The following is a 27,058-nucleotide window of genomic DNA, read 5'->3' on the forward strand; positions in this document are numbered from 1 at the left end:
TTTTGTTGCCAATGCTTTTGGTGTTTTGGTCATGAAGTCCTTGCTTACGCCTATCTTCTGAATGGTTTTGCCTAGATTTTCTTCTAGGGTTTTTATGGTGTTAGGTCTTATGTTTAAGTCTTTAATCCATCTGGAGTTAATTTTAGTGTAAGGTGTCAGGAAGGGGTCCAGTTTCTGCTTTCTGCACATGGCTAGCCAGCTTTCCCAACACTGTTTATTGAACAGGGAATCCTTTCCCCATTGCTTTTGTCAGGTTTGTCAAAGATCGGATGGTTGTAGATATGTAGAAATTCCATTTGACCCAGCAATCCCATTACTGGGTATGTATCCAAAGGATTATAAACCGTTCTACTATAAGGACACGTGCACACGAATGTTCACTGCAGCACCGTTTAGAATAGCAAAGACCTGGAACCAACCCAAATGCCCATCGATGATAGACTGGACAGGGAAAATGTGGCACATATACACCATGGAATATTACGCAGCCATCAAAAACGATGGGTTTGTGTCCTTTGTAGGGACATGGATGAACCTGGAAATCATCATTCTCAGCAAATTGACACAAGAACAGAAAATTAAACACCGCATGTTCTCACTCATAGGTGGGTGTTGAACAATGAGAACACATGGATACAGGGAGGGGAGCATCACACACTGGGGTCCGTTGGGGGCAAGTAGGGGAGGGACGGGGGGTGCGGAGTTGGGGAGAGATAACATCTGGGAAGAAATGCCAGATACAAGTGAAGGGGAGGAAGGCAGCAAATCACACTGCCATATGTGTACCTATGCAACAATCTTGCATGTTCTTCACATGTACCCCAAAACCTAAAATGCAGTAAAAATTTTTTTCCAAGTTTACTAAGTTATGAAAAAATGTGAATTTTAATTTCTATCAAGTAGGAAGTATACAAAATAGGTTCAAAAATTCCAAAAGCATAAACTCTTTTAATAATTTTTGTGGTCTTTTACAGATCTTCACACAAAAGAGTATAGAAACTTACTAAAGAAACTCTTTTACTCCATCCACAATGCTGAAAATATACCATGCAAGCTGCTGTCAAAATACTAACTAAACAAAATAACCGGAGCTAGAGATTATAAGGAAAAATTGGAAAATTATCTTGTCCTAGAAGTATTATATATTAGGAAATCCTTAACGTCAGGCTATCTGTTGTTTTGCTCTATAAAATTTCAAGTATAGTAAATTGTGTTCAAAACATTTATATAAATTAATCTCTAGGAATAATTTAAGTGGTAAAACACTAATAATGTTACTCAAAATAAGTTGATGAAAGAGTACTATCAAGTGATAAACTGTTAATTAAAATAATTCATTCCACTCAGCTTTATATTATAAAAGGTAAAATAGCTTGAAACAATACTCATGAAAATATATTCATCTTAAATTGTGCCTTTTATCGAGTTACTTATCTATTCCTCCAACTGTCCACATATATTCTGTTGTTCACTAAAAATAGCAATTGTATTTATACTGTATGTTTCTTTATGTAAGGAAACATATACTAAGTCATTTATCTAGATTATACTGAAAACATAGATCCAGATCATACCTATTCTTGTCTATCTAGATTGAAAATAATACCTTATATAATAATGTTAAACATTCAGGTTAGCTAATTTTCCAAGGAATCTAATTTATGACTTTGTGAGAAAAAAATAAAAAAGCAATAATAAAATGCTTAATGATTGTGTATAACCTGATAACTGTTTTATAATTTTTGGTGTATTTATACATTTTGACATAACCTTTAAAATTCTATTATTCATAGACTGCATTATTGAAATTGATTACTAGGGGGAAAAACTCACATTTTTGTCCTGCCATTTCTGCCAACCTGATTCTTGATATTTTCATCTGGGTGCTCTTGAATTAAAATTTTCAGACATAATTCTGAAAGATTAAATTGTTTTGGTGATACCGAGTGCCTTTTAGGCATAATCAAAATATCCTGCTTATTTTAATGATCAGAAGCAATAGAACATTCCCATCACAAACACAACAATCACTTACTGCTATAATATAATACTGGAACTCAACATGCAGAAGCAGTTTGCATGCCCCTCACCCACTCCCATTCAGCAAAGTGATATATTTTCAAATTTACTCTGTAATATAGTGTCACTTATTAATTTAATCAGCTGCTACTCTTCTTGGTTATAAATTCTAAATTATACAGAAATTAATTCTGAATGAAAACCAGCTTTTCACAAAGAATGTTGCGTAATCAAACCAAATGGGAAATAAATGTTTAGTTTAATCAGAAAAAAGGTATAGTTTACCCTCATAGAAGGAAGGCTATCTACTATAGTAGTGTAGAATTTAGAATACTACAAATGGAGCCCCAATTTTTAGTTAAAATCTGGAACCTACATTATGAATAATTCAAAAATTTATAAAAATGTGTATCTTCTCCAATTTGTAAGTGATCCAGCTTGTCACATATGCTCCGTCTTTTATAGAATCACTGCTAGTGCTCTGAAAAATGTAATACAGAACTTATCACATCACTCACATGCACACATGCATGTGCATAAACATGGGAGTATTGGAATTTAGATACTTAAAAGTATATTTGTACCAAAGTGAGATGAAAGACTTTCACAGAAGTCTCCAAGCATTGTATTTACAGCTAGCTTGTAGATGTCTTATAGTATTTTAAGGCTTTTTTTATTGTGATAAAATATAGCATAAAATTTACCATTTTAACCATTTTAAGTGTACAACTCATTGGCATTAAGTACATTCACATCATTGTTCCACCATTCTTACAGTATTTTTAATCAACATTACATGAAAGAATACATGAATAAAAATGCAGCCAATACTGCTTTAATCTACTGGTAACTGCAAATGTATTAATGGACCAGCATTATTTTAACTATCCTTGTCAATCAATTATGTGGAATTCTGACATTCTTGTAAGGTTTTGGAAAAGCCTGACATACCTAAGAATGTTTAGTCCCCTTAACTAATTGTTTAAATAAACATACTGATTTCTCCAGAATTATTTTGAATTATGTTTTCCTTTTACAATCAGATGATTTATTTAAGTTTTGAGGCCTGGTAGAATGCTATAATCTGAGTAAGGATGATTCGCACTTAATCTAGCCACAAAACAACTTCATTAACAGTTTTGCTGTGACATTTACCATATACTGCATGTGGGGGAGCTGTGTATGTGTGTGCACACCTAAGTGTGTGTTTCTTAATGTGATTCTTTTTTAAAGATTGTGGACAGTGCAATGACAATCATGCTTCAATGTAGTAAAACTCTTTGGTTCAAGTGCTGGGTTTAGATGTCATCTTCGGCAAATGTTTATTTTTGTATATCCAACATGTGTCACTTATTAAAACTTGGCATGGCTTTGAAGACCACTAATTTGATCTTAAGCAGTACCCAAAAGTCAATAAAACAAATGTTTTTTGGAACCATTAACATAGTGAAAATTATTTTTAGATTTCATGTCAGGATTTTATTTTTTAGAAAATTTATTTCTGATACCCCATTACTTCTCAATATTTTATTTTGTAGTGTTTTACACATATTAACTTTTTCATTTTTAATGAATTTTTAGGATAAAACATATATATTTACTATTGTAGATTTCAATTAAAGAACGACTGATAATATTCACACATTTTTAGTTACCTCTTCGATGACTACAATAAAGAATAGTCTACAAAGTAACTGTTGCTCAGATACCCGCTGCTCATTTTTCCAGCAAATAAAGGAAGTAATTTTCTTGTCCACCTAATAGCATATAGCTTCTCATTTGTGTAGTACTGAAGTTGATACAAGGGATGGATTGTTCTAAGATCTGTTTTTTTCGGTGCAATATTATATTTTTGTTGTGTGGGCACCTCTACTTTAAATGTTATTTTCCAGTTTACTTATAGGCAATAATCAAATGGCATTCCCTTCACTGAAAATTTTCTACAGAATATATATCCCAGTTATAGGTTCTTTCTTTTCCTCATTTTATTTTTATGCTAATTTACTTATTCTCCTAATTTACACAAGCATATACACATTTTATACAAATCAATAAAGTCTTTTTCAATGTTTTTATACTGTTCTTGTACACTTAATATCATAAAGTTTTCTGAAGACAACTTAAAAACTAATAAGAAAAACTAGTAAGCTGATATGTACATCCCAAGGTATATACAGTATAAACTGGTTTCAATAGAGTGAAAGTCTATTGAAGGTGGTAGGCAATTGTTTTACTCAGCAGTATATATAATTTAAAATACCATATTAATATCTAATGCAAAATCAAGGCTCCTATTGGTACAGATAATTTATCTCAGTAGGCTCCACTTTCCCAGTCTTGGGTGATCAGAACATTGTAAGATCAAATTTGACTCAATCTTTGATTACAATTCAAACATTACTTTAAAAGAATGCAATTGAAAAACTATAAATTCACACGGTGAAGAAAGGTATACTTTACAGGAATTGAAATACTTCCTATTTCATGACACAATGTAAAGATGCAAATACTGAAAAATGGATTACAGCTATTAATATTATACTTATTTCCTGATCTGCAGTTATCACTGCACCCATTCAAGGAACTTGACATGTGAGAGACAGACTATCTCTAATCTCTTAATTTGTTTGATAGCCTAACCCTATTAACAAGACTTTCAAATTAAGAGAATAGGTGCAAGCATTTCTGTACATTATAAAATGTTATAGAAATATTTTTAAATAATATAATCAAAAACATTCAGATTTGAAAACAAAATTTCTACTTGCTGCCAGTAGATTATATTGCACACTTTTTTGGGGTACATGCATCCTGCTTTGCAGACAATTGAATAGTGAAATCTATAAAGAAAGAATATTGTATTAGTACTCTTAGCAGAGTATCAGCTATATAGAGGCAATCAATAGACATTTGTTACATAAATATGGAAATCAATGAATATGTATACACCAACACAGACATATATACTTTCTCTAGTAGTATAGTATAATTACCTAGGAACAAAAAGGTAGAAATTAAATTTACAGATTCTAAATCCATTTATGTCAGCTTGTCCATCTAGAAATATAGATATATGGATACACAACTATATACAAATATATGCACATATATAATTATTAATACAAGTGCTGATAATGGGAAATAATTTGTTACAGAGGTCAATATGCAAATGAATAGTGTATTTTACTTGATACTTGTTATGGTTTATAAATTTTTATCCCAAATCCCTAAATATTAATTAAAAATTATCTACCAATGTTAAAAGAAAAAATTTCACCTAGAAAGTTATTTTTATGTTATTCTATATTTTGAAAATAGAACTAACAATTTATAATATGATGAAATTTTGAGTATTTTATATATGTGCCTATGTTTTTTTCTAGCTTTTTTCTAGTTTTCTGAAATTCCAAAACTGACAAACTTGAATGTCTATTTATATTTGTCTGTTATTTCTGTCTGCCTCTGTCATTAGCTATCATCTATTAATTATTATTTATAATAGTAAATTAAAGATATAGAAAAATAAAAGCTACTAAAAATCCAAACAACTATGAAATAAACTGTAGCTATCTTCTTATTAAACATTTACTACAATTGATAATACCAGTCCTTGTATACTAAAATTATAAAAATATTGATAGGATGCTTATGTTTACACCTGATGAAATCAATCAAGTAATTACTACACGTTTTATCCTACCAATAATTGTGACACTTCTCTACAGAATGTTTATTATATCTATTTCATTTACAATTTTTTTGCCTTCCATATGAAATTCTCTCTTCCTGTGTTTTTCCACTTACTGTAATTTTATGCCCTCCTTGTAGATGACTTTCAACAGGCTCAAACAAAAATAATATGTGTGATTCCATACCCTGATGACTAAGCAATTACCAGAGGTTTCAGAAAGGAAGAACCATCAGATCCTGTTATTACCCTGTTTAATTCACTCTGATAAATAAACAGATGAGCTCATTTTGCCAATTTTTAATGTAGCATAGTTGCTAAAATAAAAATGAAATCACTTATTCCAATCTGATGTCAAAAACACAACACTATTTTCACAGATAGTCTTCCTCCTGGTGAAAACGATTGCTTAGACACTTCTTCCTTTTATGTACCGATTTACAGAACTAGCAATTTTTTAGCAGAAAATTAAGCAATATATTTAACTCTTATTTGTAGAAATTTTTGTCATACTATTTGTTTCTTTTGATTGGTATTAAGGAAAGTTAAAGAATTATTATGCAATATTTGGTACACAAAACAGATCAGAGAGATTTATAAACTAGAGCTCAATAATCTATCATTAAGTGTGATTACTTTATGTTTTTCAAATGTTTCCATACAAACTTTAATAGTTTATATTTTTAAATCAGTGAAATAAGTGTTTATTATATTATACTCTGATATTCCTATATAATTTTATGATATAAAATAAAGACTTAAGAAGTTACAAAGTATACTTCCCTCGGGATGCTCACACACTTATTTTAATAAACGTATATTTGATTTATAATTGTATGTATTTTTGTTACCTGTAGGTTTAATCATAACTTGTTTTTAAGGTTATAATGTAAAACACATTTTTTGCAAATAATTTGGTAAGTTTACATTATATAATTAACTGACCTCTCTGCTATAGTTATTCTTCTTTGTAAAATGTGTTTATAGTCTGTCATTATTATAGGAATTAATAGAAATAACTATCATTTATTGTGGTTGTGATGAGATCACAACCTAAGTCATAATTAGGCTGAACCACTCATAAGCATGTATAACATCTGGCCAGATATTTACAGTCTGTTCAGTTTTTCATCTGTAAAATGGAGGTAATAACTGTATCCACCTGCTTTAAAATCATGTTTTACATTATGAACATATTTACATAAAAATAGTAACTTAAAAGAAATGTGATACAGGGACATGATATTAACTTGCAAATTTCCATTTTAAGAGTATTAATCATGATTTTAATGATAAATGATAATACAGTAATTGTTTGTAGCTTCTTTTATTGACATTAATAATGTTGACTTCTTTCTTCTTCACGTCAAAATTTACTATAATAGTTTGCAACATAAAGGCCCTTAAAATGGTCCTATTCTATTCATATAACTTGAAGCAGTCCAGACTATGCAGTAACCCTAAATAAAATCACACAAACATTTATGTATTTTATTTTTAAATAAAAGCTTCTAACTACATTACAGTTGTTACCTTGACTGAATTATATATGCACATATATATGCATATATCTATATGATATTCATCTCTATATATCTTTATACATAATTTGGTGTTGGAACAAATTAATGAGGACAGAAAAAATAGGAAACTTCTTTATAAATCACACCAAATGTCTGCTCAAAGGCTCCTTCCTGATTACTTTTTGTTCACACATCACAAGGTGCTTTTCTCCTCCCTGCTCCCATTCCCTGCAGCACAGCCAGCAATTAGTAAACAGTAGTTTTAGATGAATCAGCATCTAACCAAAAAGTATATTAAAAAGCCTCCGATCTTTTTATCTTCTTATACTCTCCCTGAAAATAGTCTCTGAAAAAGACGGAAATATAACCTACACATTATGAACTGTCTTACCTGAAAGCCAGTCTCTATAAATGTGTACTGCAAAGCTCAGTGCTTAAAAAATGGACAGCTTTGCTTATCTTATTCCTTTAAATGGAAGAGCCAATAATATAATCCAGAAAGTGGTGGTGCCCTTCCAGCTATAAACAGCTTGCAAATAATTCTTTATTTACTTTAATGTGAAAACTTTCAGGATTTTATTAGTTAGTAAATACAATGCTTCAGAACTAGGAATTTTTTAAAGCTAGGGGAAAATTACAACATGAATTGATACAGTTGTCCCTAGGTTTACAGGAGGTTTGGTTCCAGGAACCCCAGAGATACCAAAATCCCAGATGCCAATGTTCCACAGTAGGTCCTGTGAAACCTGTGGATATGGAGACATTATTGTACTAGAAAAATATTTTAGAACGTAAATTTTACTAAAATTATATCATATTTTATTAAATAAACTTTTTTCCTAACGGAAAAATATGTAATGTACATGAAACATGACACTTGGTACTGATATAATCCAGTTAGCTAGTTTCTGTTCAGTTACCTATAATATGAAGAAAAACAAACCTTAAAATGTCTTTGTTGAACACTTTTTTGGTAAGTTAGCACATAGGAATAATGCCAATTTTAATTAAGTGTTCAGATGTTTATACGAAAAATGGAAAAACAAAGAAATGAAAGAGAAAATTACTTTTGCAAATTAAACCATGAAGTTTGGAAGCAACATTGAATGATTTATATGTGGGTTTCCTAATTCTAAATCTCAGTATCTAGGCATAGCCATAATTTCTGGGATATGAGAATGCATATTTTTTATTACTTGTGAGATAAACTCAATAAAATGGAATAAATATAAATATGCATATGCTAAAGTCTTAGTATTCTTATCTATTCTCAAGACATGCATAAATTAAAGATAACATAGATGACCTTGGATAAGATGTAACCTTTAAATACTATGTTTTCTCATTTGTAAAATGGCAATTATAATAATATCAAATTAAATAGTTGCTGGAATGATTAAGTAACATGTTTTATGTAAATTTTCATCAATGGACCTAACAAAGAATAAGTGCTCAATATGTGAGAAATTTTAAAAGTGTGTCGATTTATTTTGATAATTTGAAAATATTTAGAGAAGATTAATCAAAGGCATTTAGAAGATTTATAAAACTGCATTAAATAATTGGCTCAACCACAACATTATTAATGTAGAATTGATTCCTAAGTCATCATAATCACAATATCGGTTAAAATTCTAAACAGTGATGAAAGTTTCATATATCCAAAAATGACTTAAGAGTACCTATACCACATTTTAAAATAAAATAATTGATATACATTATTTTATTTATAAATCCAGGCTCTCAATTGTTAAATCTTAGATATACTTTTTGTAAAAACACCTTGCATTTATTCTGCCATTCATAAAGCTATTTACTTTTATGTCTTTTCATTTTTCAAATTACATGATGTTTAAACACATTATTGTCTCAATAATTTGCTTTCTTATTCAACACAATGGTTTTTAAACAACAGCATGCATTAAAAATTATTGAATACTATGAATGCATTATTATACTTAATTTCTACATAAACTAATACATTAAAGCACTGTTGAAAAGGAAATTGGCCAAGTTGGCTAAAATTTTTATGAAGTTGAACCTAGAACAAGATTGATTCTGCTTACAAAGTACAGTCTTACATTTCCACCCCTCCTATAGATGTTAGATTCTAATAAATTTTGAAATTATGTCCTTTAACTGTATTCTAAATACACTTTTTCCTAGTTTATTTTTTTTTAATTTATCTTCTTTCTTTTTTATAATGAAACAAATGTATAGCTAGTTTTCTAAAATATTTATTGTAGGATGGGGAGTGGTGAGCAGAGAACCTAAGAAAATGATGAGGGAAGGGCCTCATCTCTCCAAATATTAATCAGGAACATATCCATTGAAGCCAAACCACATGTATTTTTATCCTAGAACAGCAAGAGTCGCCTGGGGGCACTTAGGAAAGCTAGATTCCTGCAACGTAGCCACAGATATTAAGATTTAGTATCTATTAAATGAGGTCCAAGATGTTGCATTTTCTAAACTTTCAGGTGATATTTATGACCAATTAGTTTTGGAATCTTTGCTCCATAGAACTTTATTTTTCTGCATAGAGTAAACTAGGGAATCTACTTACAGGCTATATATGAGTACTAAATTTTATTAACAATTCCCCAACCTTTATTTCATTGGATTCCCTAAAGCACCTATTCCCTATTCATTTGGCATCTCTTATGCTCTGTTGGAAAAACACACATCAATGTATTAGCTTTGGAAGGGAAGAATGATAGCTCTTCTATAAAATGGCAATAATTGTAAAAATAAACAGCTTTCACTATATGCTGGATGCTGAAGCAAACACTTTCCTTATATTATTTAATCTTTGCAACAATGCCTTTCACACATACGCATCTTAGAGCATTTCAGTAATAATTAATATAATATGTTCAAGGTAACATTTGGTGTACAGCAGGGACTAAAATCAGTTGTAGTTTTTGCTATTTACAAAGACACAGAAACAAAAAAAGGTTAAATAACTGGCTCAAGTTACACAGTCAGAATTCAAACTCAGGTCTCTCTAGTTCGAAATAGAAAGGGGAATGATGGAATGCAAAGGAAGGCGTGAAACACGTGAAAACTCTGTGGAAAATCCGGAAAATATTGAAAAACAATTTCATATTTTTCCTAAATTTAGTCATGTTTCTCAGCTAAAAATAACCAAAACTAACTCACTGATAAATGCATAAAATAGATTTATTGGAAAGGCATTAGGTGGAGGACAGATTCAAAGGTGACCCTGTTGAATCAGGCTTATTGAGCAACCAAAATTGTGGATGCTTGCACCAAGTTTTGTCACTTAAATAGTCAGCTAGGAACAACACAGCTGGCTCTTCAGGCCCAGGAACTTTTCACTGATGATGTTAGTATGTGGTGACTGGACACTTGCTGGAACTCCTTTTTCTTAACCCTGCTGCAGCTGCTTCCAGTCATCTCCAGGGGACCCTGTGCCTTTGTGTCATCCTGCCTCTGAATGTCCCTTCTTATATCAGGTGGTTAAGCTTAGCTTGCCAAAGGCAGGGAGAAAGTAACTACATTCCTTATATCACTTTCTATTATTGGACTTGAGATTGTTAAAAAAAAAATAGCCAAAAATCACAGGAAATACATCATCTACAGATAGCATTCTGTCATGAGTCTATAAATCCTCAAAGAATGCAGAATTCAAGACAGGATAGAAAAAAGGCATCATTTCAAGTAGGTTCCTGTTACTGTGTATGTGATTTTTTAAACAGGGTGACCACATACATTATCTTCCAAATTAATTATGAGAGGTAAAAGCAGTGTCATTATTAATCATATCATGCCAGGTCAACAGCATAAACTGGGACTATCTTTGGCAAACCTGGATGTACCATCACCCAATTATTTTTTTATTATTATTATACTTTAAGTTCTAGGATATACGTGCAGAATGTGCAGATTTGTTACGTAAGTAACAAACTTATGTAACAAACATAACCACCATTGTGCCATAGTGGTTTGCTAAACCCATCAACCCGTCATCTACATTAGGTATTTCTCCCAATGCTATCCCTCCTCTAGCCCCTCTCCCATGGACAGGCCCCAGTGTATGATGTTTACCTTCCTGTGTTCATGTGTTCTCATTGTTCAACTCCCGCTTATGAGTGAGAACATGTGGTGTTTGGTTTTCTGTTTCTGTGTCAGTTTGCTGAGAATAATGGTTTCCAGCTTCATCCATCTCCCTGCAAACAACATGAACCCATCCGTTTTTATGGCTGCATAGTATTCCATGGTATATATTTGGCACATTTTCTTTATCCGGTCTATCACTGATGGGCATTTGGGTTCCTTCCAAGTCTTTGCTATTGTGAATAGTGCTGCAATAAACATACAAGTGCACATCTTTATAATAGAATGATTTATAATCCTTTGGGTATATGTTTAGTAATGAGATTGCTGGGTTAAATGGTATTTCTGGTTCTAGATCCTTGAGAAATTGCCACATTGTCTTCCACAATGGTTGAAGTAATTTACACTCCCACAACAGTATAAAAGCGTTCTTATTTCTCTACATTCCCATACAGCATTCCAGCATGGAATGTTGTTTCCTGACTTTTTAATAATTGCCATCCTAACTGGCATGAGATTGTATCTCATTGTAGTTTTGATTTGCATTTCTCTAATGGCCAGTGATGATGAGCTTTTTTTCATATGTTTGTTGGCTGCATAAATGTTTTCTTTTGAGAAGCGTCTATTCATACTTTGCCCACTTTTTGATGAGGTTGTTCATTTTTTTTATTTTACATTTGTTTGAGTTCCTTGTAGATTCTAGATATTGGCCTTTGTCAGATGGATATATTGCAAAAATTTCTTCCATTCTGTAGGTTACCTGTTCACTCTGATGATAGTTTCTTTTGCCATGCAGAAACTCTTTTAGTTTAATTAGGTCCATTTGTCAATTTTGGCTTTTGTTGACATTGCTTTTGGTGTTTTAGTCAGAAAGTCTTTGCCCATGCCTATGTATGAAAGGTATTACCTAGGTTTTCCTCTAGGATTTTAATGGTTTTAGGTTTTATGTTTGTCTTTAATCCATCTTGAGTTAATCTTTGTATAAGGTTTAAGAAAGGGATCCAGTTTCCGTTTTCTGCATATGGCTAAGCCAGTTTTCCCAACACCATTTACTAAATAGAGAATCATTTCCCCATTGCTTGTTTTTATATGGTTTGTCAAAGATCAGATAATTGTATATGTGTGGCATTATTTCTGAGCCCTTCATACTGTTACATTGGTCTACATATCTGTTTTGGTACCAGTACCATGCTGTTTTGGTTACTGTAGCTGTGTAGTATAGTTTGAAGTCTCCAGCTTTATTCTTTTTCCTTAGGATTGTCTTGGCTATACGGGCACTTTTATGGTTCCATATAAAATTTAAATTAGTTTTTTCTAGTTCTGTGAAGAAAGTCAATGATAACTTGATGAGGGTATCACTGAATCTATAAATTACTTTGGGCAGTATGGCCATTTTCATGATATTGATTCTTCCTATCCATGAGAATGGAATGTTTCCCATTTGCTTGTGACCTCTCTTATTTCCTTGAGCAGTGGTTTGTCGTTCTCCTTGAAGAGGTCCTTCACATCTTTTGTAAGTTGTAGTCCTAGGTATTTGATTCTCTTTTTAGCACCAATTATTCTTATATTAGCTTCTTACTGCCTTAGAAAAATAATACATTTCTCTCACCCCTGGTTCCATCACTTTCTTTTTATTTATTTTTAATTTGTAGGATTATGGCCATCCAGTGAAACTTCAACCACTGAGTTACATCAGATTTTGTCAATCTTACTAACATTATTTTGTAACAAACATAACTGGTATTATATTCGGTGGCCAGAAAGTTCCTAATTACTTTTCAAATGAATTATTGTTTACATCTCTGGCCATGGCTAAAGATGCTAGTAGAATTCTGTGGACTTCAGGAGAAACAAACATTCAGACAGACTGAAATTGACATAACAGCACCCTTATTTAATCAAATTGAGCTTATCTTATGCCAGCTGCTGCACAAAGATCCATTTGTTTTGCTTTATTATTATCATTTATTTAACCCTTTACTATGGAATAATATGGAAATAGATTGTCTTAAATGTGGCTCTTCAGGACAGCAATAAGTAATAAACTCCATCTGAAATTCTATTATTATCAGTCTACCTGTGAAACAGTTTTGTGTGTTTTTGAGTAGCACTATGTATTATGTATACCAGAACATCACATGTATCCCGAAACATCAACTCCTTTAATTTTTTATCCATAAAAATTACATCTTTCATGTTGAACCAATAATTTCCCCGTGATTGGTAATACAAATAGAAGTATGTATAGTTTTATGCAATGAATACTCTTTCCCTGGAAATATAATACCAATTGTTATGAAGAACATTCCATTAAATTGTAATAAAGTTTGAACATTTCAATCTCAGATGTTTTTCAGCTATTTTTTCTGCTTCTATAATACCACTTACGGCAATCATGAAAGTAAAAAGTAGATTTCAAAATTTCACATATTATTTCATATTTTAGATATTCTCTCAGCAAGTAATTATTATCACAGTCCACCTTTATTTTGGTTAAGAATATGTGAAAATTTCAATTGAATTTAATTATTAATTAGCTGTGGCAATAAAGTCAATTAGGTATTAAGAATCATAAAAGATTTAAGATACTTTAAAAAAGCTAAAAACATCAGCTTCAATAGTGAAGACTAATACTTTTACAGAGAAGAGTGACACCTAAAAAAGGGATAATTGGTCATTAACTTTATGTCAGCAATATCTCACTCCATGTATCACATGTGACTGCAATAGATAATGGCCAAAAATAATTACTAGGTGAAGTACACAAATAAAGTATACAGCAAACATGTCACCCCCATGTTGCCTTCTTATATTGACTTCATGGCTAATAAAATTTAAAGTGAATCTTTGCTAATAAAAATGTGATAACTATATTTGACAACGTTATTAATCTACAGTTGATTACTATGCCTGTCTTTTTGAAAGCAAGAGGAAATGTTATGTCGCCCTCTAGTGTAAATATTAATTTTGTAACATCAGAAATTCAGTAATCAAAGAGGACATTGCGAGGAACCGTAGTTATTAAAATTTTTATCGAAGAAAATTAAAAGAATTTCTACACTTACCAAAAGAGCCAGCTTCCCATTGTTCCATGAACTTTATGAGTCACACGAATGACTGATATATGAATATTTCCTTATGATTTTAATCTCTTTATTAGCTATAATATTTAAGGCTCAGCACATATTTAAGATTTTATGCATTAAATTTTGGGGATATGGATAAGTATATAGGAAATGCCATGGGTAGCTAACAGCAATTGTCTGAATGTTTGCTTTCCCCCCAAAAAATGTATATGTTGAAATTCTAAGTCCCATTATAATAGTATCAAAGATGAGGACTTTGGATGGTAACTAGGTCAGGAGTACTCCACCCTCATAATAGATTAGTGCCCTTATAAAAGAGGCCGAGAGAGTTCCTTTGCCCACTTCCCCCATATCAGAAGAAGTCTGACTATGAGAAAGTAAGCCCTCACCAGACACTGAATTGAAAACTTAATCTTGGAATTCCCAGCCTCTAGAACTGCAAGAAATACATTTCTGTTGTATGTAAGCCACTCAATCAGTAACATTTTGTTATAACAGCTCAAACAGAGTAAGATACTAAGAAAAAAAAAAAGGAAATGTTGACATGGTTCAATAGTAATACTGTCCCAATTATGTAAATCCATAAATACTGAATTTTTTTTATCATCTCCTTTATCTAAAGATAACATAATTGACAATCAGAGAGGTAAATTTTACCCAGGTCATAACACAAGTGATGGTTTGTACTAAACTTTCATGCTAAATTGGGTGCAGGAACACATTTCTGGAGTGAAAGCAGTCATTCTCTTCTCAACTATAAATAAATGTACATTGTCCAGACATTGAGTGTCTTCACCACCAACCAGTGGTATTTTGCTAATACAAACTTTTGAAGGAGATAACACAAAGGTTATTTTACAGTAATTCCATTGACACTTTCTAGGGGTCACTGGATTATGCCACTTGACACATTTTTACTAAACAAAGGCAGAATCTATATTTAATTTCATCTTTTTGTCCTTGACAAAAAATTGGTACACATATCTCATTAAACCCCTTGCTTTTCTGCAACTAGTCTCACTTCCTTCCTATTAACTTACTGACTTAAGATATCCTGCTTTCCATAACCAATCTAAAAGCCTTTGGCAACTTCCAGAGTTTCAGATGTTTTCTACAGTCTTGCCAACAAAACTTACTCATTCTGATGTCTTAGTCTATTTTCTGTTGCTATAAAAGAATACCCGAGACTGGATAATACATGAAGAAATTTATTTTTTACAGTGGTCAAGACTGGGACATCCAACGTAAATGGTTTGGACTGCATCTGGTGAGAAGTTTCTTATTGGTGGGGACTTTCTGCAGAGTCCAAAGGCAGCACAGGGTATCACATTGCAAGTGAACTTATGAGTGACAGCCAAATTGATTTTTACAACAGATCCATTTTTGTAATAATATCCTCCCTAGATAACCCAATAATCTATTAACCTGTGAATGAATTACTCTATTCATGTGAGCAGAATCCTGTGATTCGATCACCTCCCAAATGTCCCTCCTATCAACACTTCTGCATTGAGGTCAAAGTTTTTTCAACACATGAGCTTCTGGGGTACATATTCAAACCATAGCACTCTGCTTTTCATTCTTTAAGTGTTTCCTGTCCAAGTGACAAAAACAAGATAATATAGATGAGTGCTATGACTGGGACTTCTGTAATCCCCTAAAACGCATATGATGAAATCCTAACTCCCAATGTGATGGAATGACAAGATGAGGCCTTTGGAAGATAATTGTGTCACGAGGCTGGAAACTTCATATGTGTGACTGTTTCCCACATAAGAAGAAACACAATAACTAATCTCCCTCTCTGTCCTCCATCACGTGAGGATACTATGAGAAGACAGCCACATGCAAACCAGGCAGCAGGTCATCGCCAGATATAAAATCAACTGGGAACTTGATCTTGGACTTCTCAGACTCCAGAATTGTGAGAAATAAATATTTGTTGCTTAAGCCACCCAGTCTATATTAATTTGTTATAGAAGCCCAAACAAAAGCAAATAGTTAATTTTTGATTTTTTGTTAATAAACTTAATTCTTAGTGGCGGAATCTGGGAGAAAGTCTGTACACTAGGAGCAACCATGCCCCTCTGTCAGAACACTTCAGCAGGAGTCAGGAGAGAACTGGGAAGCTCAGAATAACGGTCATACATAATTCAGTGTCACAGCAGTAGTCAATGCGAAGCCCCAAAATTCTGAATGTCGTCCTACAGTGTCCTCCACCACTCCACTGTTACTACCAACAGTATGATTGTCAGAACCAATCTTATTCTATCCTGTATCTCCAGTGACATTGCTCACTACAAGAAGCCCAGAACTCCCAAATTCTTCCTCATTAACTGAACTTCATTCTCCATATGGCTAAGTTACATCCTCTTTTCTGACACATATCTCTATATTTCTACATTTCCTAAAACTCTTTGACTACATCCTCCTTGAATTCATAAGTGTCTTTATCAAAATTTCTTTAGATTCAAACTTTTAACGGAAGTTAAACGTCATTTTTTTTTTGCTCTAAGTCTGTTTCTCCTGAAAACACTATTGACTCTGTATCTCTCTCCAGAGACAAATGTTTTATTATCAAAGCTCCTTATACTAATGTGCTAATATGTGGCACAAGTCCTCTTTGCTCCATCTTGACACCCACCTCATTCCTAAAAGTTCTCAGCTTTGAATCTCATGTCCCTGAAATCCTCTTCTCTTATCGGCTTGTCCTCTTTCCCTCCGTTTTGCAACCATCAATCTCATGGGCATATCTGAGAAAGCAAAAAGCTGCTCTCAAGAACTGCTGGGTAGGAGCATGTCTGGATCTAAGAGGGAGGCATGGTATTCTCTTGTCAAATATAAACAGTTTCACAGTACACTAATGTCAGACAAGGTCACTCCATGACTGTGATGGAGCTTAACAATTAACAATCACGTTTGAGCACATACATAATCAAAAACACTTTTTTTGTTACCCAACATCTCTCTACACCAGCCATTACGAGCAAAGCTACCTCTCCATCAATTACAACCCTACCCCCACTTTGTTTTTCTTGGCTTCTAGATAAAAAGTACTAAGGTATCCAACATAAAGTTGGCTTTTTTTTTTTCTATCACAGTACCCAATCCAGAATAAAACAGTGCTTAAGTAAACTCTCCAGATAATACACCGCACACAATACCAAATCCTATAGAACTACTCCTTATACTCTCCTCAAGAGATGCATCTAGGTTCTCCATGGTGTGCAGTTAACCTTGTTCCAACAAATACCAATGTTCCTAAGTTGGTTCAACTACAGTTGTGTCCTGGTATTTTTGGCTGGTAGGCATGACATAACTCTGTACATATTTTATATATTTCATGAAGAAATTTTCGTTTTGTAAAATGAAAGTCCTTCACTGTACGTACCTCCATTTAAAGCTCATTTTCTTAAATTCAGGCTAACAAAGTATAAACTTTTGAAATAAACTTTAAAATATATTTGATATTGTTTGGCTGTATTCCCACCCAAATCTCATCATGAATTGTAGTTCCTATAATCACCACTTGTCATGGGGGGGAATACCTGCTGGGAGAAAATTGAATCATGGGGGCAGTTACCCTTGTGCTATTCTCTTGAAAGTGAGTTCTCACAAGATCTGATGGTTTTATAAGGGGCTTTTCTCTCCCTTTGCTTGGCACGTCTCCTTCCCACCATCATGTGAAGAAGGGCGTGTTTGCTTCCCCTTCTGCCATGAATGTAAGTTTCCTGAGGCCTTCCCAGACATGCAGAACTGTGAGTCAATGAAATATTTTTCCTTTATAAATTACCTAGTCTTGGGTATGTCCTTAAAGCAGCATGAGAATGGACTGATAAAATATTTTATCTAATTTAGAGAGAGGTGGACTTTCTTCAAGTACAATAAACGTGTGAGATAAGCTGCTGCGGTTGAACAGATAAGAATAATGCCATTTTACACAGACTAGGTTGGTTTGTTTGTTTGGTTAGTCTTAGATGCTTCAGGTGTGTTGATTGACAGAAAGATTGTAATCCAGGCAAGCATTTCAGATAGTTACTATAAACTTGTATATAAAATAGCAGAAAGAAATCCACAATAAACTCTATCTATTTTAAACCTATATAACTATCAACATCGACACATCTATTTCCTATTAAATCCAAATAGGATTTACATTTCAAACATTTAGTTAGCTCATTATAAAAGAAATATTATAAACTGATCTTCACTGTATCAGTCAGGGTTCTCCAGATACATAGGAACAATATGGTGTGTGTGTGTGTGTGTGTGTGTGTGTGTGTGTGTGCAAACACACATATGACTTATTTTAACAAAGTGATTCAGTGATTGCAGGATCTGGTAAATCTTAAATGTGAAGGCAAGACCTGCAGACTGGAAACTCGGGTAGGAGCTGTTACAGAAGTTTTCACATAGAATTTCTGCTTCTCCAGAAAACCCCAGTTGTTGCTCTTAGATCTTTTAGCTGGTTATAAGGCCAACCCACATCATCCAGATTAATCTGCTTTACTTAAAGTCAACTGATTGTAGACATTAAGTGTATCTACAAAATACCTTCACAGCAATACTTACATTAGAATTTGATTAAATAACAGGCTATTTTATATGGTTTGGCGCTGTGTCCCCACCCAAATCACATCTTGAATTGTAATCCCCAGGTGTTGAGGGAGGGAAGTGACTGGATCATGGGGTCAGTTTCCCCCATGTTGTCCTCATGATAGTAAATGAGCTCTCACTAGATCTGATAATTTTATAAGTATCTGGCATTTACCCTGCTTGCAATTCTCTCTCCTGCCACCATAGGAAGAAGGTCTTGCTTCCCCCTCACCTTCCACCATGACTGTTAAGTTTTCTGAAGCCTCCACAGCCATGTAGAAATGTGAGTCAATTAAACCTCTTTTCTTTATAAATTACCTGGTCACAGGTAGTATCTTTATAGCGGTGTAAAAATGAACCAATACGCTACTATTCCAGGTGACACATAAAACTAGCCATCATGTTTAATACAAGTCATTTTTCTAATACTGTTTAAGAAAAAAAATTCTTTATAATTTAAACATAGCATTGCCATCATAAACATTTAGCATATTAAATAGACTTACATTTAGAAAAGTATATAACTTTCTTCCAGTGGTGTCAAACCATTATGAAAGAATTTAGAGTAATACCTCAGGTAATGGCATTTGTTTACTTTGACAACCATGACTGAATTTTAATTATTACTCCTCTTAATATTATACTGTAATAAGAAGTATACTGCAATACATTTATAAAATCAATGAATCATGGCTACTTGGAGACACTATCATAATACAGTATACAGTTATCTCTGCATATCCATGGAGAAGTAGTTCTAAGATCCCCCTAGGATATATATCAAAATCCACAGATTCTCAAGTCCCTTATATAAATGGTGTAATACTTACATATAGTCTATGCACATTCTCCTTTATTCTTTAAATTATTTGGAGATTAGATTACTTCTAATGCCAGTAAAATGTAAATGCTATATAAACTGTTGTTATACTGTATTATTTAGGGAATAATGGCCAGAAAAAAAAGTTTGTACATCTTAAGTGAGAATACAATGTCCTTTTTGTCTTTTTTGAATATTTTGGATATTTAAAGTATTCACAGTTGGTTGAATCCATGCAAGAGAACCCATGGAGATGAAGGGCCTACTATGTATGATAAAGTTTTCCCAGATACAGCAGATAATTTAGAATGAGATAAAATAGATCAAATGGCTTAGGCTTAAATTTTTAAGAATAGAAACTAATACAATTATATTTCTTATTGTGATTACCAATATAAGAGTGTTATTAAGAGATACATATATAATTTCTTCATAAATTTTAGATTATAACTGTTATCTATTTTTGGAAGGATTACTCAAACTCCTAATAGCAAGTCCCCTCAACGGTACTATCTCAGTTAAACAGGCACTACAGGAAACTATTTCAGCACTGTATTATTAGTACAATTATTTAAACATGATTTACACTATCTATAATACTTTTAATAAACCATTTCTCAAATTTGGTATATAAACATATCATGATCATTTAAGTATATATTAAAGAATAAAATTACATTCTATATTAATTTTTAAGGTTAAAAACAACAGCACAATATCAAAAACACCAGTAGCTTAAGTAAAAGTTTGCAATTTTAAAATGCAAAAATTTATCACTGTGAAATCCTTGAATATTTCTTATTATGTAGTGATCCTACGTATTTGATCTGGAGAATACTATTAATTCAGTTCAACCATTATATGGCAAACAAGTACTACAGAAGAAAATATAATGATAGAAATATTTCTATCTCCACATCTGTAAACTTTGGTCCTTGAACTAAGCAAGGTATAGAAAATTGAAGTAACTTCAATGGTCAGGAAAGTAACATAAGTAAGTGAAAAGACTGCATAGCAACAGAATGTAGTGTAGACAATGGAAGATGGAGAAGAGTCTTCTTTCAACTGCATTTCAACCCAAATACTTTTAAACCCCGTGCACACCAAACAAACTAATTTGGCAGCCTGAATTTGCCCCTGAATATAACCCCATTAAACCGTTGGACTAGGTCATCCCTGAAATTTTCACTGATCTGTATTCTGAGTAAAAACGCAATTACAGTCATCGATGACCTGAAAATATTGGTGCAGAAGTGAGAAGTCAAGACATTATGTCACTATTCCAATTTCAGCTATCTAAAACAAGTCAATATTTAATGAACTAACAAAAGTACATGGTAATCATGAATATTATTTGACATTTGCCTTAAAATACCGCTTACATTTTTGGGTTATAACAATAATCCAAATACCAGTTATTTTCCTTACTAGAATAATATGTTCTGAAAAAAGACATTGTAGTAAAATTTCACTAGAATTCAAAACCAACAGAGCATGAATATATGATACCTTATGTTCAGAAAATTGATATACAAGATGGTCTTTTTAATATTGAATATATAAGAGTTTAAAAGAAATTTGGGAGAATATATAACTGGATTGTTTGTGTGAAGAAGTTTATAAAGTGGGAAAGTTTGAAGATATATTAGGATATCACCCTAATCCACCCTCACCCCTGAGCTCTCTTGAGGACATTAATCTAAAAATAATACCTTTTCCAACATCACCAGTTCACCAACTGATCTCTTTAGTCTTATATGCACACTCTTAAAGTGCCACCTAAATGGGTTTGGATGAGAGAAGAAGCTTTTGAAATTACATTTTCCAAGAGATTTAGAAAATGTTCAAGAGAACTGTATAAATAATAATTTATATTCAATAATGAATACTAAAACAAAAGGCCATATAGTGTTTCAAAAGCCTATCTAATTTTAGTGAGTTCCTATGTACACAAGAGAAATAACATAATTTTTTCAGGTTTTTCAAAATTAACACACATGACAATGTAGTGTGTGATAAGAAACCTACAAACATGTCAAAAGATGTGAATTTTTTTTCAACAGATTCAAAATGAATAATGGCAGCCCAAAGGCATCTTAGTGCATATTATTATTTATTTATTTAGCATTATTTATTGCATATTATACAGAGCTTGTGGTGCCTAGAATAGTGCTTTGTAATTAAGGTACCTAAATAAATTTGAATGAAGTAAATAACAAATATGTTGTGAACCGATTAGTAAATCAACATTTCTTTTCTTGCTGAATGTAGTATTTTATATATTGGAAATGGTGGCAGCCTACAGAAACGAGAACTTTAGGCCCAACAGAAATTAGTGATATTTGCATACGCATAATGAGAAGTAAAGTAAATTTAATCGGATTATTCTGTGAATCTGGCATTATTTATCCATATCTGGAGACAATTGGAATAATAAAATGCCTTCAACCAAATAGATGACACAATACCATCTCTTAATCATATTATCATAATGGTCCCCAGAGATTCCATAATTTAGCATATAAATTATAAAGGAAATATGTCTGGAGTCAGGAAATCTGCTTGATTATATTGACTCACTGTATGACCTCGAAACCACCACTGATTCTTTTTAAATTCCATAGTCAGTGAAATAGACATAATGTTATTATGAGATACTAAAATGCTGACCAACAAACAAAATGTAATGAACAAATTAGTAATGATTTCCAACTTTCCCAAGACAAATCCTAAATTATATATTAAAAGTGATTAAAGGAATATTTACATTTCATGTTAAATATGTCATATACAGAAATATTCTGTGTTTATTTAAATATATAATGAAGACAAATACATTCTGTAAATCAATTGCAACAAAAAAAAAGATGTATAGAAATGTCTTTATTTAGTAAGCAATTGCTTACACAATGATTATTTGGAAAACTCTAAATAAAAAGAATGAGATTAGATGGAAGATAAACTTCTTTATTCATTTCTGTTAAGACCTATAACTTATCCAGAAATATTCTGAATCACTACAAAATGTTCACTTATTTCTTGTTCCATGAAATTAAAGCTATATGACAGATATGTTGCAGCTTTTAACAGAAATCATGACAAATAGATTAACATTTTTTTCTGCTTGTAAGACATTGCAAAATGAAAATTTATATATTTTTAGTTAAAATTGGCAAAAGAAATATATTAAATGCTCAAAAATAGGGTCAACATTAACAACAGGCTTAGTCTTCAAGAATGTTGCTGTTTTATTTTCCAGAATTTTATGTTTGGGTGATATCATATGACCCATAGAAGGGACTATATATTTTGACTATCTTCTCAATATGAATGGCAGGATTAGTTCTGGATTCAAGATTAAAGCAATTAATCATTGTCACTAAAATATGAATTACCCTGGTTATTCTATAAGTAAATTCTAACTCATAAAAGAAGACTGTATTAATAGCTACAGGCTATCTTAAAATAATCCTATGATTTTTTGAAGATTATAAAATTATTTTTTTATTTGAATCTTAAAAATTCTCAAACAGCAATTAAGTATCTATTGCTAGAAACTAACTAAAATGTCTTGGAGAAATTAAAGTATCTTTTTGCTGAATAATTTTATGTTTAAAGTTGCACTTTCCTGAAGTAAGAAAAAACAACATTTGCAATATCAAAATCCTTAGAACTTAGTACACAATTCAAAATACAAAAATGTGATGATTTTAATGACAAAATTTAAATATGTCAAAATAAAATATAAAATAAAGCAGGAAATATATCATAATTATTACTCCATGAAACTGGGATTAAATCATTGTACATAAAAGTTTATCTGTCCATTTAAAAAATAAAAAATAAAACTGTAAAGAAAACACGATAAGCATAAATTCTTACTTGAAAATGTATAAAATGTGGCATATATACCTCTTAAGATGATGTTTGTATTTCTTGTTGAAGTTGCCAATTCTTAGAAGTTTCAGATCCAGTTTTCTATTTTTAAGTGACAGTATGTTTAGCATATATGTAAGTGCTTATAAACAATGTGCTATAAAGGATCATTTTGGGGTAAGTATAGACAGCTCTTTTTAAAATTAAAATCATTCATTTATAAATAGATCTAGAATCCTTTCTGTTATACTTAAAGACAGGCATAAATCTCATTATTTTCCATAATAATATTCATTGGAAAGCATCTAGAAAACACATATAACAGATTAATGTATTATCTTGTAAAGAAGTAGTTTCAAGCATAGTTGCATCTTATATGAAAATCTACTTTTTTTCAGTCAGTGCAAATCTCATATACGGGAAATACAAACTTGGGCAGTTTTAAAATCATCTGGAAAGACTAACTCAGAAGTCCCTAAAGTCTCTTTCATGATAGCTAAGAGAATTATGGAGTTATTTCAAAGCCTTTTTATCCCTGTTTGTTCCTTCTGATGTTTGTCTATATTTAGGTTTATTCATCTCATTTAGATAGCTTTTTTTAGAGCCCAATTTACTCACAATGTTGCAATGACAAATCTAGACTTCAACCTACCTTTTGTAAATATGTCATAAAGAATGAATCAACTTCAAACACACAACAAACATATCAGCATAAGCAAATTCAACCATTGTTAGAACTTAATATTAACTTGAGAATCAAGAACTTATACAATTTAACAAGTTTAGATTTGGTAAATAACTCTTCTTTTTCTATAAACTGTGTTTTATCACCTGCGCCATTATCGTTAAGTATGGAAATAAAATCTTGTGCAATAAGTTTGCCTTTTCCCATAAGTGAAATTTAATTGAAAAAAAATAGTGTGTACCTTCTTTAAACTGAAAGTTTTCTCCCCCCAAATTTTACCTTCCTACATAGTTGACTTCTTTAAGAGGGGCCAGAACAATTTCAGTAATTCCTTTAGCCTTTGGCTACTACTCTGTATGGTGCTCTACTAAAGAAGACTGCAGAAGAGTATTTTCACTTTCTTTTGTTCAACAACAACCAACAACTACATCCACAACAACAATAAAATAAGCAAACTAGCCCTGCTTTTGTGAGTCTTAAGTGGGCTGAAAGCAAGTAGCCAAGAAATTCAAGGTAAAAAGAATGAAATTAAATGCATCAATAATTTACTTAAAACTTCAGATGACAACTTTTCATTCTTGGAAAACACACATCACAGCATATTTTCTTTATTCATAAGGAAACCTATTTTAAGACACACAAAGAAAATTAGATCAAAAATGCTATACTTGTTTTTGGACTATTTGCGTCTGTTCTTAAACTTCTACTCTCTTCATTCAGGCTAAGTTACCACTGTGTAAGAAAGGGGAAGGAAGGCTGCTTGCTAATAAACCTGGACTTCAGTGAATCATACATTTCTGTATTGGCACCTTACTTTGTCTTTACTCTTTGCAGTACTAAGCCTAATGAGCGTTTATTCTACTTTCTTTTTTACTTCATGGAGGTGTATACTTAGCCACAGATAACAATACATGAAAGTCAGTTCTGCAGATAGGTTTTATAGCTAAATGGGGATTTGGAGGAGAAGTAGGAGCTATCATCCTGCAATATCTCAATGCGCAGCACATCTTCTCCCACCAATCAGGAGTGCTGTTCTGACCAGGATCCTGAAAAATGAAGCTCTGTGGCCCAGTGAGAACCTTCCAGCAACTGCATGGGTTCTATTCGTCTCATATTTTCCTCAGTGGCTCTAATGGTGACATAGTGATTGTCCTTCACACATATCACTATGTGTGATTACATAGCCCACTTGACAGTGGACAGCATAGCGTTCTGGAGCCACTCTCTTAAGCTTAGTACTGACAACTTCTCACTAGAGAAGTTTCCTGTCAGTCCTTCAGGAAAGAGCTGGAATACAAACTCTTTCTGAGACCATCACTCAATCCCGCCACTTCCTCCTTGTGACCAGCTTCATGGTTCCCTGCCTCCAACAGGCAGCCACATCCTCATTCACCTTCAGCCTCCTAAGCCAAACAAAAGATGTTATGGGGTCACTTGGGGTTAGAGTTCTTTTCTTTTTAAACAGTTCCTATTGACACAATTTGTTTCAAATAAGGAGAGACTGTGGTAATCTTCAGCTTTATGGAGTGAGGTGGAGGGAGTCCAGAGCATTGTAGAAGTGTCAACCAAAACCATGCATCACAGCTTCCCTAAGACCCCCTCCTTTTTCTACACCCAATTCTCACCCCATGCCCACCAGTAAACAAATGAATAAATTAGAAACCAAACTGAATCTCAACACCTCCAAAAACTCAATCCTCCGAACGCCGTCTTAAATATGAGAGAGAGGAAAACAGAAGCGATTACCAGAGTTTTGTTCCCGTTCTTGCTGAGAGGGCCCCGGAAAACTCCCTTGATGTTGCGAAAGTGTCCGTTGCTGAGATGCGTGGAGCTGATGACAATGTAGTAACACTCCATGGGGCAGCCGCCGCCTCCTCCGCCGCAGCCGCCGCTTCCACGCACCCCGCGCCCACAGCCGCAGCGCGCCGGGGCCGGCGAGGGTGGGCTGGGGACCCGCCACGAGGGCACGCAGCCGCCCCCGGCACGTCCTCTGGAGAAAGCGGCTCACTGCACCCCTGTGTGGTGCGCGCCCAGGCTCCCCCGCCTCCGCATGCTCGCCGCGCTCTCCCTCTCAGTCTCTCGCGCGCTCTCCTGTTTCTCTTGTAATGCGCGTAGGGACGAGGAGCCCCGCGGGAAGATCTCAGGCAAGGAGAAGTGGGCCGGGCCGGCGAAACGGGGCCCGGCGGGAGTCAGTGCCCGCTCTGCGGCCGGGCGGAGCGGGGCTGCGAGAGCCGCCTGCGCTGCAGCAGGAGCGGCGGCGGCGGCGGCGGCGGCAGCATCCCCCGCGCTCGGCGCCCGCGCTCGGAGTTGCTGCTGCTGGCAGGCATGAGTGTTATTATAGTGAGCGGCGTTGCCGGTCCATTGCACTGAGCCAATGGCAGGGAGCCACTGGGCTGATACTGAGAGCTGTCAGAGGAGTACATCTGTCACCCGCTGCCTCCCCCCGCCCACCCCGCCGCCGGGACCCGCGGCCGCGCCAGCCCGAGCGCGAGTGGGAGCGCCCCGCGCGGCGCCGCTGCCGCAGAGGGCCGGGGACGCGACGGCCACCGCCGAGTGCGAGACTCCTGCAAGGTGGGGGCGGAGAGGAAGCGAAGAGGCCGCGATTGCTTGCCTGGCAGTCGGCGTGGGGGTGGGGGCGAGGGGGCTAAATAAATTAATAATTCAATACCGAAAGCCACCCGCTTC

At 33.7% G+C, this 27,058-nt stretch overlaps 1 protein-coding gene across 1 annotated transcript in view; it reads right to left on the reverse strand.

Annotated features, from left to right (window-relative positions):
• The window catches only part of ZNF804A (zinc finger protein 804A), a 315,878-nt gene extending 289,032 nt beyond the window's left edge, over positions 1 to 26,846 (reverse strand). Inside the window, exon 1 of the mRNA XM_032292734.1 lies at positions 26,120 to 26,846. Within this exon, the coding sequence (XP_032148625.1) occupies positions 26,120 to 26,230 (111 nt within the window). The 5' untranslated portion in view covers positions 26,231 to 26,846. The remainder of the gene's footprint in view (positions 1 to 26,119) is intronic.
• Positions 26,847 to 27,058: the final 212 nt, after the last annotated feature.

The sequence above is a fragment of the Sapajus apella genome, unplaced genomic scaffold (genome assembly GCF_009761245.1).
Source record: "Sapajus apella isolate SASKATOON/1434 unplaced genomic scaffold, GSC_monkey_1.0 scaffold28, whole genome shotgun sequence".
In the NCBI taxonomy this organism is placed as follows: Eukaryota; Metazoa; Chordata; class Mammalia; order Primates; family Cebidae; genus Sapajus; species Sapajus apella.